At 46.4% G+C, this 17,375-nt stretch overlaps 1 protein-coding gene across 1 annotated transcript in view; it reads right to left on the bottom strand.

Annotated features, from left to right (window-relative positions):
• FBXO38 (F-box protein 38) overlaps positions 1-17,375 on the bottom strand; it is a 58,634-nt gene that overhangs the window by 29,752 nt on the left and 11,507 nt on the right. The window contains 14 exon segments of the mRNA XM_029583492.1: positions 437-553; positions 631-689; positions 691-827; positions 1,184-1,326; positions 1,676-1,846; positions 4,210-4,340; positions 4,438-4,531; positions 13,128-13,215; positions 13,218-13,267; positions 14,280-14,417; positions 14,793-14,831; positions 14,834-14,957; positions 15,184-15,347; positions 16,420-16,553. Coding sequence (XP_029439352.1) covers positions 437-553; positions 631-689; positions 691-827; positions 1,184-1,326; positions 1,676-1,846; positions 4,210-4,340; positions 4,438-4,531; positions 13,128-13,215; positions 13,218-13,267; positions 14,280-14,417; positions 14,793-14,831; positions 14,834-14,957; positions 15,184-15,347; positions 16,420-16,553 — 1,589 coding nt within the window.

The raw sequence follows: 17,375 nt of genomic DNA, 5'->3' as shown, positions 1-17,375 counted from the left end.
CAGCACTGGTAAAATGTAGGTCTGGGCACACTTACAATTATTCCTCTCTGTGCTTCCTTCATTGGAGATCACTAAAGTTAATTATGCTTAGATTGTTCTTTCAAAGCTCCTAAGTACTGGCCAATTTCACCTGAGATAAGACAACACCAATGTGGAGATACAAAGCACTCCTCTCTGAACTAGTACTGAATCAATATCCTCCACATGGTAATATTAGGAGGGTCAATGATGCTTTGGGGTGAGATGTCCTCTCTACATCATAAGCATTAAAGCTCCCAGGGTACTATGTCATAAACACAAGGTGTTAATCATATATCCTGGCTAATTCCAGATTTACAATCTGCTTGCACCTTAACAGAACCCAATTAGGTTAAAAAATATGAAACAGATTGTGCAGCTCTCTGCATAAAGTATTGTACAAATATATCAAGAATACCTGCTTGCTCTTCATCCACATCCATGGGAATAACAGCTTGGCTCTGCCTGGGGAGCTCATTCCTGTTTTCTGCTACCTCCGCGTCTTCCTGTGCTACCTCCTCCATCTCATTTAATGCTGAAACACAGTGCGACATACAAATCAGGCGCCACCCCTGGGGGGGGTACTTCCTGGGCGGGGAGAGCGGCACTCACCCTCGGCTGCAATCTGCTGCTCCTCGGCTGGCCCATCCTGCTGCACCTCGTTCTGGTTTGTTGTGGTGCAGGTTCGGGGGGTGGTTGTTATTGTTCTGGTTGTTATTCTCGTTGTCGTTGTTAGAATTCTGGTTGCTAACCAATGCAGAAGAGACCCCGATACCAGTGCCAGCGCTCAGACCCACACGGGCACAGCCCTGAGTATACACAGACAGAGAGTTACCCCAGACACACAGAGCTTCTCGTCTGCCCCAAGATGACTTGTATAAAGTGGCCGATTATTCCTACATATCCCTACTTATTTCATCTCCAACTTCCTCAAAGCCCTGCAGATTCTTCTTGAGATCATCATGGCCTCACTTTCCAGCTCGGTCCCACTGCTTGATATTCTTCTATTTGTTTTTTTTTTTTACCTTGCATATCTGTTATAATAATGCTAACTCTCTGGGAAGAATGCTTTGGATCATTAGTTTTTCCTCTCCTTCACATGGCTTCTTTCTGAGGAATTTCCAGAATCCCTTAAGCCTGGAACGTGCCCCGAGGACGCCCTCACCTTTGGGGGCTCTCGGAACATCTGGTCCAGGGAGATAAACTCCAGGCTGGGAAGCAGCTCTATAAACTGGCTGAAGGATTCCAGCTTTACTGCATGACAGCGCACCAAGGTGAGATCAACCAGTCGGCTCCATCGGGAATGGTCTGCAGGGAAAAGCAGATTTACCTTACAGAATGAGACATGCTGCTCGCAAACGGAACCTCAACAGCCCCAAAATCTTGCCTAAAAAGGTATCACTTCTTCAAACTATTGTGCTGGATTTCTTAACAAATTTTCATTTTTTGGCAGACCAACACAGTATTTAGAAAATGCAATGCACCAGTAATATTATGCAGGAAAGGCAAATGTAGACAATCCTATTCAGGATAGAGCTATCGGTGTGACGCAAGCCATTGCAATCACAAACCTTTCGCCCTGCATACCTAGCAAGAGGATTCAAGCAGTTTTGGGCATAGCAAGCATGGCCCAAGCTTTCACAGTAGTCTCCAGTACCTGTGACCCAGCTGTTGGGGGTGTTGTAGGTGAGGGCAGTGTAAATGACAAGATACTTGATGCAGGAGAAAACCTCGTTCAGCGCCTTCATGCCAATGTCAGTGATGATGCCAGGGTTTTCAGCCACATCTGCTAGGCCGTACTTCATCAGGTCCGCATTGGTCATTTTACCTGTAACAGGTAAGCAGCAGAACCTTAAAACCTATTGGCAGGTACAACTCTCTGTGAGAGAAGCCAGGAGCGATCGTCACTGGATGAAGCAGGACCAGCTCCTGGAGCACTCATCTCATCTCAGTGTTCAAATATTAAAAAGGTGTGAGGCAGATCGATGATGGCGAGAGGAATTTGATTCACTTAAGAAAACAGTTTTGTTTATCCGCAGAAGACAAATATGCCTACATACAGGGAAAGCAGGTTACTGGTCAGCATGAAATCAAGAAGCTCTTCTGAGAAAGACTTGATCTTTACAAAACATTAAATTAAAACAGCGGAAACTTAAAATGAAACCGTGCTTCATTAAAGACTGAATTACATCCTGATGGCTAGAGGAAAGGACAATCCTCTACATGCACACTAATCCTACAAAACAGAAGTAAAATATTACACCGGTGCTATCTTACACTATGGCGACTGATAAAATATATCAGAGGCATCTCTATTATGGCAACTGCTGTTGATTTTTTTAATTTGGAGCCATTTCTTTATTATAATAATGTACGATGATCCATTATTTGGTTAGGTAATGCATTTTTACTGTATGACTTTACATTTAGGTGGAATGTGCATAGATATGGGTTATTAATGTGCTTGTGCCAAGCCCTGAACAACAAATAAATACATCTCAGCCATCTGGTTGGAGGGATGTGTTTTTATCCAGGTGGGTGGTGGGGTAAATAAAATGGACAGTGGGTAGTAAGTAAGCTTCCATAAGATGCCAAGGTCTTTCTAATTGGGCTTCCCTATTTTAAAAAAAAAACAACAAAAAACTTTTACTAGAGATGTGCATTTGTTTTTCTCGAATTAGACAATTTCAATGAAATCGTCTAATTCGTCATGGTTCGTGGGCACTGAAAAAACGAACGGAATTTTTCAGAAATTTCGGAGAAATATGTGCGCCTTTTTTATTTGCCTGATTGATAACATAAAAGGAAAGATACAGTTAGAAAATTATACATGTATAAAAAGGACAAGATTTATCACATTCACCCAAATAGTATGATCATAAAATTATGTAACCGAATCTTATGCACCTGTTTAGATTATATGAGCCTATACACTTATCAACATTAATTTATGTGCCTTACTGTAAACCGCTGTGATGGTATTTAACTTAAACGAAGGTATAGAAAGATTTTAAATAAATAGTTTGTGTTAGTGCACACTAACTTTAGAATTTTAGAGTGCAGCGTTAGCGCGCACTAACATGAAAACGGGACCCCACGAAAAAAAAAATAAGAACCATGGGAAAACGGAATTTCCTGCGAACTGATAGGGTTAACAATGCACATCTCTACTTTTACACCCCCCCTCTGAGTAGAGCCTGGGCCATGTTAGGATCAGGGGAATAGCAGGATGTCTGGATACCAAGTCTCAACTTGATGTGAATGCGAAACCTGCTCGCCTACAGAACTTCTTCTCCTGTTCCAGTCTGGGTTCTGCTCTCTCTACGGTTAGGTACAAGACTCTTAGCTACTTGTAAAGCAGGCCAATCCATATTAAGCATTTACAGCCATGTGGATGAGCCTGGTGACCATCACTGGACGGTGTAACTCGGCAGGACCCAAGGCAAATCCCAAGTTTTTTAATCTTCCAATACTGACCTGCTGCTTGTAATTAATATCACCTGGGGCAATTTCCAGTACTTCACACCCACCTGGGAGGCAATTTTAAAAACCCAAACAGGGTAACACACAGTTCTTCTGAGACTTTCTTTACCTGGTCCCTGTGGACTTTGCACCTCCTCTTTTGCAGGAGGAGAAAAGGAGGAAAAGGTTCAGGAGCCGATCTGAAACGGTGCTCTCCTTCCCCAGCCTAAGCATCCCCCCCCCATGGACGTGTGGTGTGAGCCCTGCACACACCTTTCAGCCACTCTGAGGGAAGCAATATTCAGACTTTGAAAGCTGTCCTGCACAAGACTGGAATTTATTTAAAAAAAAAATTAAGAGTAAAAGCATTAAAGCAGAAAGGGAGCTGCTTAAAGTCAAGTACTGTAGGACCATCAGCCCTGGGGCAGGCCATTATAAAAAACAAAATAAGCCGTCCCTTCAATGCCTCATTATGTGGTATAAATCCAGCTTCTGCAGTGCTTCATTACCACACACTGAAGCAGGTCAGATCCTTTTAGTCATGCTAGCCAACACTAGAAAGCTCTAATGTGCTTGGATAGGATCCTTTCTAAGCAGCCGACCAGAGCTGCATCCATGGCTGGAATCCAACCGGCTCAAAAGGCACCGATTTCTACATCTTGCAGCTACCACATGCTGTTTAAAACCGCCATACCATATTTTCTCATAAAATGAAGGAAAGTTTCTTACATTGTAGTAAAAACTCATCCACATATCCCAAGTGAAGAGTTTCAAACTGCGGGAACTCCAGCTCTGCCATCTTAAGAGCAGAAAATACGCCATCCTTGGTCAGGGAAGGCTGGATGCGGACTTCATGTAACCTGTTGGCAAGCAAATCTGCATTACTTGTACAGCTGCGAACACCGGGATGTGAAGGGAGCACAGGTAGAAGCCTGCAGTGCGAGGAGGAAGCAGTACCTTCGTGCCGCAGTGATGAATGAGGTAGCCCAAATCCATTCCAAAGCATTCTTACAAGCCCCCAGGACAATAGTGTGCAGATTCCGGAAGCCACCTGCCAACACAACCCGAGCAAAAAATGACATAACAGATGCAGGTGGATATTGCTACCTATTGTATAATGTTGCTGAAATTTAAAATCACATGCAAAATTTGAAAAATAATATTAGTGGAAAAAAAAAAACAAAAAACTTTCACCACATCCTTCCTGGCAAAGAGAAAAATGATCTTGTTAAAGACATGGTCAGGTTTTTCAGGTTTAGAAGTCCTGCTATCAGTTAGCATCATGCATGTTTAAGCATGAGCAGCGAGGCGCTCCCAAGGGTTGTGGTCTGCTAACAAGTCATGTCAGACACGTCCTTCCTCATTTCTCTGACAGTTTCGCCCGTTTCTCTCTTGTCTTTATATTTTGACTATGGGCATGGATACAGGAAAATTGTTTCTTACCTGCTAATTTTCATTCCTGTACTACCACAGATCAGTCCAGACTCCTGTGTTTTGCCTCCCTTCCAGCAGATGGAGACAGAGAAAGTTTTACCGACACTGCCACTTAACACGAGGTGCCTCCTGCAGACCCTCAGAGTATTGATCTGTATCCAAGCCAGAAATGAAAAACAAAAACTATCACCTGAATAACCAACTAGTCTCCCCTGAATGAACAGCGGGAACAGGAAAACCTTAAAAGCGAAAACTGCATCCACACAAAACCCTGTGTAAGACTAACAAAACTTTTGCCATTCTTCAGAGCAATCACAGAAAAAAAATAAATAAATAAAAGACCGATAGAGCAATTTTCCCCTTTCCTCCAGAGGGTGGGGACTCTGGACTGATCTGTGGTAATACAGGAACGAAAATTAGCAGGCAAGAACCAAATTTTCCTTTCCATGTACATATCCAGATGGGTCCAGACTCCCGGAATGTACCAAAGCTTCCCTAAACCGGGTGGTACTGAGAGAGTCCCACCTTAAGCACGCTTTCACCAAAGTATCTGGGGCCTGGACATCCAAACGATAATACCTGGTGAACGTGTGCAGAGATTTCCAAGTAGCTGCTCTACAGATCTCTTGTAGTGAAACTAGCTGACACTCGGCCCAGGCGGCCACCTGAGCATGAGTAGAATGCGCCCTTAGCCCCTCTGGAACAGGGCGACCCCGACAGATATACGCAGAACTAATAGCCTCTTTCAACCACCTCACAATTGTGGCCCTTATGACCCTTTTTGGCACCACTCCACAGTACAAAAAGATGATCTGACATGCGGAAACTGTTCGTGACCTCCACGTACTGCATCAAAGCGAGCTTTACGTCTAACCGTCGTAAATCTTTAGTGTGCGGTGCCAAAGGATCCACATTTGAGAAGGACGGAGTTCTACTGACTGATTTAAGGGAAGAGAGGAAACTACCTTGGGTAAAAAAAAAAAAAAAAAAAAAAAAAAAAAAAAGAGGGAACTGTTCTCAAGGAAACTCCCTAGCCCGAAATTCTCAAAAAAGGTTCCCTGCATGATAAGGCTTGAAGTTTGGAAATTTGATGAGCCAAACAGATTGCCACCAGGAAAACCATTTCAAGGCAAGATCCTTCATAGTTGCACGTCTCAGAGGTTCAAAGGGGGGGTGCACACACACTCTTTAAGACCACATTAAGGCTCCAGGAAGTGCACGGCTGCCGAACCAGAGGGCGCAAATGGTTCGCTCCCCAAAGGAAAACGCACAATGTCCGGATGAGCTGCTAGCGAAACTCCTCGAACCTTACCTTGTAGACATCTTAACACCTCCACTTGAACCCTGAGGGGATTAAAGGATAACCCTTTGACCAAACCATCCTGAAGAAAGACCAAAATATGCACCACCAAGGCTCACCTAGGATCCACCCGCTGATCGCAACACCAGGCCTCAAAGACTCTCCGTACCCTCACATAGGCGAGGGAGGTGGAGGTCTTCCTAGACTGCAAGAGAGTAGCAATGACTGCATCCAAATAACCTTTATCTTTCAAACGCTGCATCTCAAAAGCCAAGCCACAAGACAAAGTCAATCTGCCCAATCTAAATAAACGGGACCTTGGTGCAGAAGAAACAGCAGGAGAGCTAGCTGCAATGGTCCATCCACTGCTAGACTAAGTCCACAAACCACAGATGCCTCGGTCATTCTGGTATGACTAGAATCACATTGCCCAGATGAATCTCTATGCGCCATAAAATCTTGCCTACTAATGGCCAAGGAGGAAACACATACAGTAGGATGTCCGTCGGCCAAGGTAAAACGAAGGCATCTTCCCCCTCTGCTCCTCTTTCTCTTCGTCGGCTGAAGAAACACGGGGCCTTGGTATTGCGGGAGGTCACCATCAAATCTACACAGTGTACCCCACCTGTGATTGACGAGGCGCATCACTTATGACAGCTCCCACTCTCCGGGGTCCAGCTGCTGCAGCTTAGAAAATCCACTTGCTCATTGGCCGAGCCCGCAATGTGGGAGACTGCCAAGCGCTCCAATTGTTGTTCTGCCCAATAGACCAAAACCGGGCCTCCCTGAGTCACTGCTCGACTCTTGGTACCCCCCCCCCCCCTCCCCCACACGTCGACTGATGTATCCAACAAGACCCTCCTCAGCCTTCCAGTCACCAAGGGTAGAAATGCCTGCAGGGCCAATCACATGGCTCTCGTCTCTAAACGACTGATAGACCAGGAGGCTTCCTCTGTCGACCACCGCCCTTGCAGACTGGTTCTGACCTATCGCTCCCCACCTGGAGAGACTGGCATCAGTGGTGATGATCGACCAGATCGGAATGTCAGGTTCACACCTTGACTCAATTTGTCCGAAAGAAGCCACCAGAAAAGACTTGAACGCGCAAACTCCAGAAGAGGGAGAGGTAGCTGAAAACGCTCCGACAACAGGTCCCAGCGAGATAGTAACCGACTGAAGAAGCCTCATATGAGAAAACACCCATGGAACCAAGTCCAAGGTGGAAGTCAGAGACCCGAGAACTTGTAAGTAATCCCAAACCTCAGGTACTCTTTGTCCAACAATCTGCGAACCTGAGCTTGTAATTTGGAAATCTGCTCTTTGATGAGGAACACCTTCCCACCCTTGTATCAAAACACGTCCCCAGGGATTCCAAACTCTGGGAACGAACAAGATGACTCTTGGACAGATTGACTATCCACCCCAACGATCTCAGGTGCCAGAGGACCAAATCCACTGCCCTCCGAAAAAGGGATTTTGACTTCGCTCTAATCAGCCAGTCACCCAGATGGGGTGGATCAGGAGCCCTCTTTCTGGAGAGTTGCAGTCACCATGACCATTACCTTGGTAAAGGTCCTGGGTGCTGTCGCTAGACTGAAAGCCAGAGCACAAAATTGAAAATGCTCTCCTGGAATCATGAACCCGAGAAATCTCTAATGATCGGGCCGGATTCCTATATGCAAGTACGCTTTGGTTAAATCCAGGGATGCTAGGTACGCCCCCTTGTGCACCGCAGCATCACCAAACATAGGGTCGCCATTCGGAACCGAGGAACTCTCAGAGCCACGTTCACCTTTTCTAATTTGAAGATTGGATGGAAAGTTGCCTCCTTCTAGGGAACTATGAAATACATGGAATAGCGTCCTGTCCCTCCAGGAGGACAGGGACAATGGCTCCCAACTTGCGCAGGCGACAAACGGCGTCACATACCGTCAGTTACTTTTTCTTCGTAAGAGCACAGGGGAAACCAAAAACCGATCTCTTAGCAGCCGGGCAAATTTTAAAGCATAACCTTGTTTTATTATGCTTAAGACCCACTGGTCTGACATGATTTTGGTCCACTCCTCATAAAAAAGAGCTAGACGGCCCCCTATCACTGGAACAGAGGAGTGAACCAGCCTTGCATCATTGAGATGATTTGGCTCCACCTTCTTTCTGGGAAAAGTCATCTCTCCAGACCGATGCCCACGAAAGGACTGACTCCAGGACTGCTGTCTGCCCAAGAACTGCCTCGGAGCAGTTCCTGACGGTCTGGACGATAAAAAAATCTTTGACTTCCTCTGAAGCAGGAATGAGGAGGAAAAGTGCCTTTCCCCTTTTGGTTTATTTTCTGGCAACTTATGAACCTTATTGTCACCAAGGAACTTGATCATCTCCTCTAAGTCTTTACCAAAGAGCAATTTCCCCTTAAAGGGCAAAGATCCCAACTGTGACTTGGAGGAAATGTTGGCCGACCAATTCTTCTACCAGAGGAGTCTCTGGGCCGAAACCACCGACATCATAAACCTGGAAGAGATCTTGAGAAGATCATACAATGCATCCACACTGTACGCCACAACATCCTCCAGCTGCTCTGCCTGTAGAGACTCAGATTCAGACAAAGACTTGTCCATTTGCAACTGCTGCACCCAGCAAAGTCCTGCTCTCAACATAAAACTGCTACATATAGCAGCCCGAGCACGAAGGGCATGAGGTGCACTTCCAGCTTCCTATCCTGAAGGTCCTTCAGAGCTGCAGCACCAGAATGGTCGTATTCTTAGAACCGCCGAGACTGAGGCATCCACCTTCGGGACTTTGAGGAGGTCAAGCGCATCTTCCGGCAACGGATACAATTTATCCATATTCCTGCTGACCTTTAAAACTGTGTCTGGAGTATCCCATTCCCTGAACAACAAAGCGCTAACTAACTTATGAAAAGGAAAAGACCTGGCTGGACCCTAGAGGCAGACCATGACTGGGATCCACTGCTCCCAATTCGGAATACTCTCGAGGGATCTCTATGTCCAGTTCCTCCAGAACTGTGGGTATGAGAGGACTCAGCTCCTCGCTGTGGAACAATCATACTACCTTAGGATCATCTCCATCGACCGCTAAGCTCTTCGATAATGCCTGATCTGGGTCCTGATCCACCACACCCAAGGTCAGACCCCCAAGGGCCCTGCATTGTTTTCAGAAGCTTCGGAGGAACTGTCCACAGTGGGTGGCAGTGCCGTGGCCATCAGGAGTCAGCTGACCCTTGTGGCCCCCCATCCCCGGAGGGCCTGGACCTCTTTGCCGGCCTTACAGGAGCCCCCTTTTCAGGTCTGTGTCGTGCAGACTTACTGGCCTTATAGGCCTTGTGTACTAAAAGCACAAAATCTGAAAAGCAGGTAGAAGAGGCATCTGATTCTTTTTGGGGTCCTCCTCACTTCCTAATGGGGGCCCCTTGGGATCTGGACCTCCGCCGGAGATCCACACCTCCGGAGATAAAGGAGAAGGGAAATCCCTGTCCCCCTCTGCAGGAGTCCTGAATTTTGACAAAATGGCTACTGTTCCTGTGCACAGTGGGAAGAGAACTTCAGAGAGCTGCCATGCCAGCTAGAGCCTCCCAGATTCATTGCGCCTAGCCAACCTTTCCTCCCGTCATACTTCCCGAAGAGCCTTCCCCACCGGGGGAGGCATCAGGAGCATAACGCCTTTGCATGAAGCGTCTCCAGAAGTGGCACTGGAGTCTGTGTCGGGCAGCGAGAGAAAAAAGCGTCAGAGGAATGGGGAGAAACAGCAGCCCAAAGGAGAAGGTAGCAGAATCGGGATCAAAAACGGGCTTTCCCACAGTAACCCCCCTACTGCTCTGAAAAATCTCTTTCCTCTTTTTCTTTTCTTCTTTTTTTTGAACAAAAACTTTAAACGAATATAAAGAAAGCACTTCCCTTAAGAATGGCTGCAAGCTCCATCCAGCCCTCAGGGTGAGTGAACCGGGACCCCCGGCTTTCAGCCCTGTCCAACGAAAAAGGGAGAAAGCTATAAAAGGGTCCGTGAACCCCTGCACGTCCGCCTCAAACACCAGGGGGGATGGCCCCACCAGGACCTAGCAACCTCCTGGAAGGCAGGCACTGCTGAAAACTGCAGTTCTGTGTTTGTTTGTTTTTCTAAACTCAGACTGCAGGCTTTGTACCTCCACCATCTGCTGGAGACCGATAAATACTGAGGGACTGCAGGTGGCACCTCATATTAAGTGGCAGGGTTGGTAAAAGACTCTGTCTCCATCTGCTGGAGGGAAGGCAAAACCCAGGAGTCTGGACTGATCTGGGTATGTACAAGGAAGAGCATTTTGCTTTATATTTGCCATGTATTACAGGAAAATTGGTTCTTACCTGCTAATTTTTGTTCCTGTAATACCACAGATCAGTCCAGACAAGTGTGTTATGCCTCCCTACCAGCAGATGGAGTCAGAGAAACAAAACTTTGAGGCACTACTATATATCCGAGAGTGCCACCTGCAATCCCCTCAGTATTGACCTGTACCCAAGCCAAGCTGTAACCCTCAGGCTAACAGGGAAAACTATAGGGTTGGAAACCCCAAAAACTGGAGCCCAAAACACTGAAAACTAATCTGAAAAACCCAAACCATGATCAACAACTGCCTAAATACGCTGAAAGAGAAACTAACTTGTACCACCAGTTGGCGAAAAACATAGTCGTTCGGCAGTGACGGGAATGGGTCTCTGGCTGATCTGTGCTATTACAGGGACGAAAATTAGCAGGGAAGAACCAAATTTTCCTTTCCTGAACTCACCCAGATCAGTCCAGACAAGTGGGATTTACCAAGCACCCGTTAGACTAGGCGGGATCCCAAAAGACCCGCACGCAGAAGACTCTCACCAAAGAATGGTTGTTCAATTTTCTCTCTCTCTCAGACTGCAGGGGTTGCACCTCTCCCATCTGTTGGAGACAGAGAGATACCGAGGGACTGCAGGTGGCCCTCTCCCATCTGCTGGAGTCAGAGAGGATACCGAGGGACTGCAGGTGGCCCTCTCCCATCTGTTGGAGACAGAGAGATACCGAGGGACTGCAGGTGGCCCTCTCCCATCTGTTGGAGTCAGAGAGATACCGAGGGACTGCAGGTGGCCCTCCTCCCATCTGCTGGAGTCAGAGAGATACCGAGGGACTGCAGGTGGCCCTCTCCCATCTGTTGGAGACAGAGAGATACCGAGGGACTGCAGGTGGCCCTCTCCCATCTGTTGGAGACAGAGAGATACCGAGGGACTGCAGGTGGCCCTCCCCATCTGTTGGAGTCAGAGAGATACCGAGGGACTGCAGGTGGCCCTCTCCCATCTGTTGGAGAGAGAGATACCGAGGGACTGCAGGTGGCCCTCCTCCCATCTGCTGGAGTCAGAGAGATACCGAGGGACTGCAGGTGGCCCTCTCCCATCTGCTGGAGTCAGAGATACCGAGGGACTGCAGGTGGCCCTCTCCCATCTGCTGGAGTCAGAGAGATACCGAGGGACTGCAGGTGGCCCTCTCCCATCTGCTGGAGTCAGAGAGATACCGAGGGACTGCAGGTGGCCCTCTCCCATCTGCTGGAGTCAGAGAGATACCGAGGGACTGCAGGTGGCCCTCTCCCATCTGCTGGAGTCAGAGAGATACCGAGGACTGCAGTGGCCCCTCTCCCCATCTGCTGGAGTCAGAGAGATACCGAGGGACTGCAGGTGGCCCTCTCCCATCTGCTGGAGTCAGAGAGATACCGAGGGACTGCAGGTGGCCCTCTCCCATCTGCTGGAGTCAGAGAGATACCGAGGGACTGCAGGTGGCCCTCTCCCATCTGCTGGAGTCAGAGAGATACCGAGGACTGCAGGTGGCCCTCTCCCATCTGTTGGAGTCAGAGAGATACCGAGGGACTGCAGGTGGCCCTCTCAGTTATGTAGCAGGGCCAACATTTGCTTCTTTGCCTCCATCTGCTGCTAGGGAAGGCAAAACCCCACTTGTCTGGACTGATCTGGGTATGCTGAGGAACTATTATTCATGCAATAAAAAATAAGAAGTACAAGGAAGCCTCAGAAGGTGTCTAGTCTGCCCATCAATCCAATTTATCCCATCACTGCCTCAGAGATCCCCTGCATTTATTCCCATGCTTTCTTGAATTCAGAGACCGTTTTTGCCTCACCACCTCCACTACTCTTTCTGTAAGAAATATTTCCTAAGATTACTCCCTCATCCCTTGATCCCTCTTTCCATTAAAAGATGCTCGCTTTCTGTGCATGGAACCCGTGGAGATATTTAAGATCCCACTATGTATGGCCCTCTTCCCCACCCCAAGTGCCTCCTTTCTGGAACACCAGATAATCAAATACTGGACAGCTGCTGCTACACCAATCCGGGAAATTATCTGCACTGATTAAAGACCCAGAGCATTTGGGAAAATCTTGGTTTCTTTCTAAATACAAGTAATAAAGTGTAATTTTTTCCCTCATTAAATATCACCCAGAGAACTGCATTGATCCTCTGACTGCTGCCTGCATGCGAGTGGAGAAGAAGAAGGAGGAACTCTATATGGTTTATATTTTCAATTAAACTATTCTAGATGGTGCTGCACTACTAGTTTCTCTTCTGATCCAGAAAACTGGAGCATCTCCCTTGGCCTCCTTCAGGCTAAGATCCCAGTGCAGGGTCTCTGTTTATTTGAACCGAGAGTGAGAACCAGTACAATATGAGACGTAATGCCCTGCTCTTAACCCCAACGGGGACACGGTGATATGACCATGGCCATGGCAGGAGGATTAAACCTGCTGTAAAAAATAAATAATAAAACAACCTGCACAATGCAGCAGCAATCTAAGGTGGTCTTCCTCAAGAAGAATGTATTGGTCTCATCCCCAGTATATCAGAGAGTGGAACCACTTCTGCCAATCCCTTTCCAAAGCCTGGCTGATTGTACCTGATCGCCAGCTGTCCTCCACCACATGCTGGATCAGCCCTCCAAGGAAAGGTACACGGACCAGCTCTAAATGCTCTAGGTTTCGTGCTCTGATGCCAAGCCTGTCACCAAGGGCACATACTTTAAAGAATTGGTAGGTCCTGCAGAAAACAAACAGAAAGTGACTGCAGCTTCCATTAACACCAATAACTTGCACCTCTATTCATCAATCGTATTAAATATCAAGAAAAAAAAAACAGTTCATTTAGTTTAACCAGAAACTGAATGTAATCGGGCATTAAACCTTCATTCCACAGTATCTATGATGGTTTAAGTAAACGGCTAAAAAGTCAAAGGCAAAAAATCCCAGACCGCCTCTGTAGGCACTGGCAAGTCCCGGAGACCTCTCTCGTATGCTGGGCATTTCAGTTTAGTGAGGGGTTTGGTACGGGAGAGAAGGTCTCTCACATTCTAATTCAGTCATTTGAGAAAACTAAAGGGTTTTGTCTTTAGTCTGCACTCTCTCTGCTCCTGCTCCAGCCCCTCTGCTGGGGATGAGGTGGCACATTCTGTTCCTCTCCCCGAAGGAGACAGGAGAGGAGCAGTGAAGCTGTCCCTTTAGAAGAATTTGCTCTCTCAGCTGGCAGAGAGGGCACGAGTTGCACGACTGCTGACAAGTTTCAGGTGTGCTAATTCAGCCCCTTTCTGAATCTGTTCCCATGCATCCAAATATGTGCATATTGCCAGCATGACAAACTGCTCTTACATTTGGAAAGACAAGGACTTTCAAGAAAATATGCAAAGGATGGTTGCATTATTTCAATTCAAAACAAAAAGTGACATTTCACTGTTAAAGTTTGTAACTTATATGTCATCTTGATAAATTGTTGATTTTTGTACTGATACATTTTTTGTTTACAGTTGAATAGTTTAAAACAAACTTAAATGCATTTCAATAAAAATTAAACCTTTTTACACAGAGATGTAAATCTTTATGCAAAATATGCAAATGTGCCACATAACTACCATCAAATTTAGAAAAATCTGCCACAGGAAGCCTAGGGCTCTGTGTAAAGTGGGGCGGGTATTCATAGGCTCCTGGCTCACACATATTCACTTGAAGTTTTCCTTGTTATACAAAATGCAGCGCAAGAAAATCTGCTGCCCTCTTACCTGCACAATTCCTCATAACAAATGTCCGCAAACTGATACAGAGGAAGTCCTTAAAAGGCTGGGGCTTGGTCAGCCTTACCCACTTCAAGTAGAGGTGCCTCAGCATTGGGATGCACGGGATTTCTGGAACATTCACACCTGCAAGGGATTTTGTAATGAATTATTCCATCCCGTGTGATCTCAGTCAAAGAGGATCAGCAGTGTTACTACTCTTCCCAGTGCAAAATCAGAGAGCGTCCCTGCTCCATGGAGCTTACAATTCAGTCAGGATGCACAGACAAGGCAAATTAAAGGAAACGGCCTAAAAATCAACAAGGCCACCATTGTGGGAAACGGGAATCAGGGGAGTTTGGGCATTTAGGTGGGACTGCCTGACAAGCCTGCGCAGACTGCTCTGGTGCTATAAGGTTGCCCTAGCAGCTTCTAACTGAAGGCAGGCGTGGAAGACCTACCGGTTATGGGACACTCACTAATTTTATATCAGTAACGTTCACTTCATATTTAAGCACGCACCGACTAAGTGCAAAGTCTGTATTTTGGCTCCTATAGGAATTTCAGCTTGTTCTCTGGTGGGATAGGGAAGGCTCCATTCCGGTTTCGAAATTTTCCCAGAATGTGAACCTGGGGCATGTAGATCCAAATGGCTTCCACCAGCTCCAAGTGAGACGTCTCCACTCCCTGGAGGAAAGCAAAGAGAAATCAGCTTGCTATCACATCAGCTGCTTCCTCTCTAGCAATGACAATTGCTTCCAAAATGGCCTGTGCCCAGTTAGCAAAACACAGTGCATCTACATGAAGAGCCAGTCAGGTGACCGTGCAATAGTGCATCCATCCCCACTGCCTGACACTATTACACTACATGGCGTTGGATAGTGGGTGAGGAATCCTGAAAGCACCACTCCACCAGGAGGTTGGGACAGGCCTGTAGGGCTTCCAGCACCCCTGGAATGCTGAAGGCTTCGTGCCCACGAACCCGTCGCCTCTCAAGGTACCTGGGATGAAGGCCGTACAGCTGTTCAATGTCAGGCATTTTCTTCAGCACCATCAGGAAGCTGGAATCGGTAAAGCCTAAAGAGGTGAGGCACACGGGAAAATTCAGCGGAAAATGACAATATGCACACGATTTGGTAACAGCGATTGTGATAGAGGGGAGCCAGGGGCCTGGCTGGCCTCAGAGAAGGCTTGTACTTCATCTGCTTTATCACAGGGGCTCTGCTGTGCCAGAAAGCAGTTTAAGGAGAGCTCCTAGGACACCACACCATGGGGGAAGTGATGATACGCCGCCTTTCTTTCTCCAAAACGTGGGAGAAGTGCAGAGCCCGAAATTAAAAATGCTACATAAGCGCTAAGTGGGTGCTGCTTAGGTGGCTACGTTTTTAGCCAGACAAGGGCGGATGGAGAAGGAATTAGGCTGGCCGGATAAATGAAGCAGCTAACTCAATAATCAGAGTCAGCTGGGGCCAAAGCTGGTTATATCTAACTGGCCGGGGATACTGAGCGGTGCAGCTGTACCAGTGAATATACAGCACTAGTCAGCCAGTGTATGTAGCCATGCAATGTCTGGAAATGCAAGGTGCTGAAGAATAACTGGAGATTAGTGTTTGCCATATCATCCAGCTTCCTGCTTTCTCCACTAGCAGCACCTGAGCTAGTTAGACTTGGTTAATCCATAGTATAGACTTAGTACACAAAGTCAATTGAATTCAATCGTACACAAAGTCAATAGTACACAAAGTCAATCTAATGCAAAATACACAGCCCAAGTTGGCTTTTATGATAATATTTATTTATTTAGCACTTTTATATACTGATTTTCCATATAACAGAATTACTAATCAAGTCGGTTTACATTTTAAACAATAACCAGACAAAATGTTGTCTTTACAATAACACAGGAAGATTGAACTTGGATACAAATAACTGGGGATAATATATAACAGATAAAAAAAATTGTACACTATTTACTTATTCTTTTTACAACAGATGAGACCCAACTGATCACACTATAAGGACTGAGTAGACCTGATAAGTAGTAGCCTTCTGTGTGTGTACTATAGTCCATCAGCAGCCAGCCCCCAGCAAAGTCAGCCCTTCCAGTCATTTACTGAAAGCATCATAGGCTCTCTTTCTGGGCTCTCACCTGTAGGCATGTATTGCCACCAGCGGCCTGCACACAGGTCCACCACCTTTACCACTCTCAGATAGAGGGTCACGGCTTCCTTCAGCTTCGGGAGAGACATTTCCATGCACATGATGTCCTGCAGTGGGAGGTACCTGTGCGAAGGAAGAGAATTTACCAAAGCACCCATGTCCTTCCATAGACCAAGGAGGCTGCTAGTCAGACAGGATGATTGCTTCTCCACATCATTCCTTTTCAGGCTGGTGCAGTCGGGCTCCGGTTTTAAATATAGCAATACATCAAACACTAGACAACCAGAGTTCACTCCTCCAAATATCATAAAGGAAAACTGAACCAGGTACATCAATGGCAAACAGAGAAGAAATGGATCACAAAAATATTTACAAACCAGTGTCATGTGCAATCAGCACCTATAGCTCATATCTGACTGGATTAGTAAACCATCATCATACAATTGAGGTCGCTAAGAAAGAAAAATTCTTCTCTGCACTGAACTTTAATTAAACAATATTTTAATAATTGCTGGTAAACACATTTTTGGTGGATGATGCTACACGAGACCCATCCTTTGGCACACCGACTTTGACAGACACCTCAATTCATTCCTTCACTACCTTGATTGTCTCATTGTAGGCGAAACATTTTTTTTTTAAATAAATACATTCCATCATTAGCATGAAAACTAGCAACACCCCTGGATGTGCAAGTCCAAAATCAGATGCATCATCTTGTGTCAAATTGTTAAAAGTAGCAATGCCGATACCAAGTCTACAGAGAGCACTACTTAATCTGCATAAGGCTCTCAGAATTAAAAGAATATTTTGTGGCCTCCCATTAAATATAGTTAGCAGTGCATCTCTCATATTTCCCCAATTTGTAGGTCAGAAGGCAGCTCAGCAGCCCCAGCCCTTAGTGGGACTACTAAAGAGAGAAGAGGCCAGAGAAAGATAAAGAGA

The sequence above is a fragment of the Rhinatrema bivittatum genome, chromosome 18 (genome assembly GCF_901001135.1).
Source record: "Rhinatrema bivittatum chromosome 18, aRhiBiv1.1, whole genome shotgun sequence".
In the NCBI taxonomy this organism is placed as follows: domain Eukaryota; kingdom Metazoa; phylum Chordata; class Amphibia; order Gymnophiona; family Rhinatrematidae; genus Rhinatrema; species Rhinatrema bivittatum.
The sequence above is the reverse complement of the archived record's forward strand: the minus strand, read 5'-3'. Positions and strand labels throughout refer to the sequence as shown.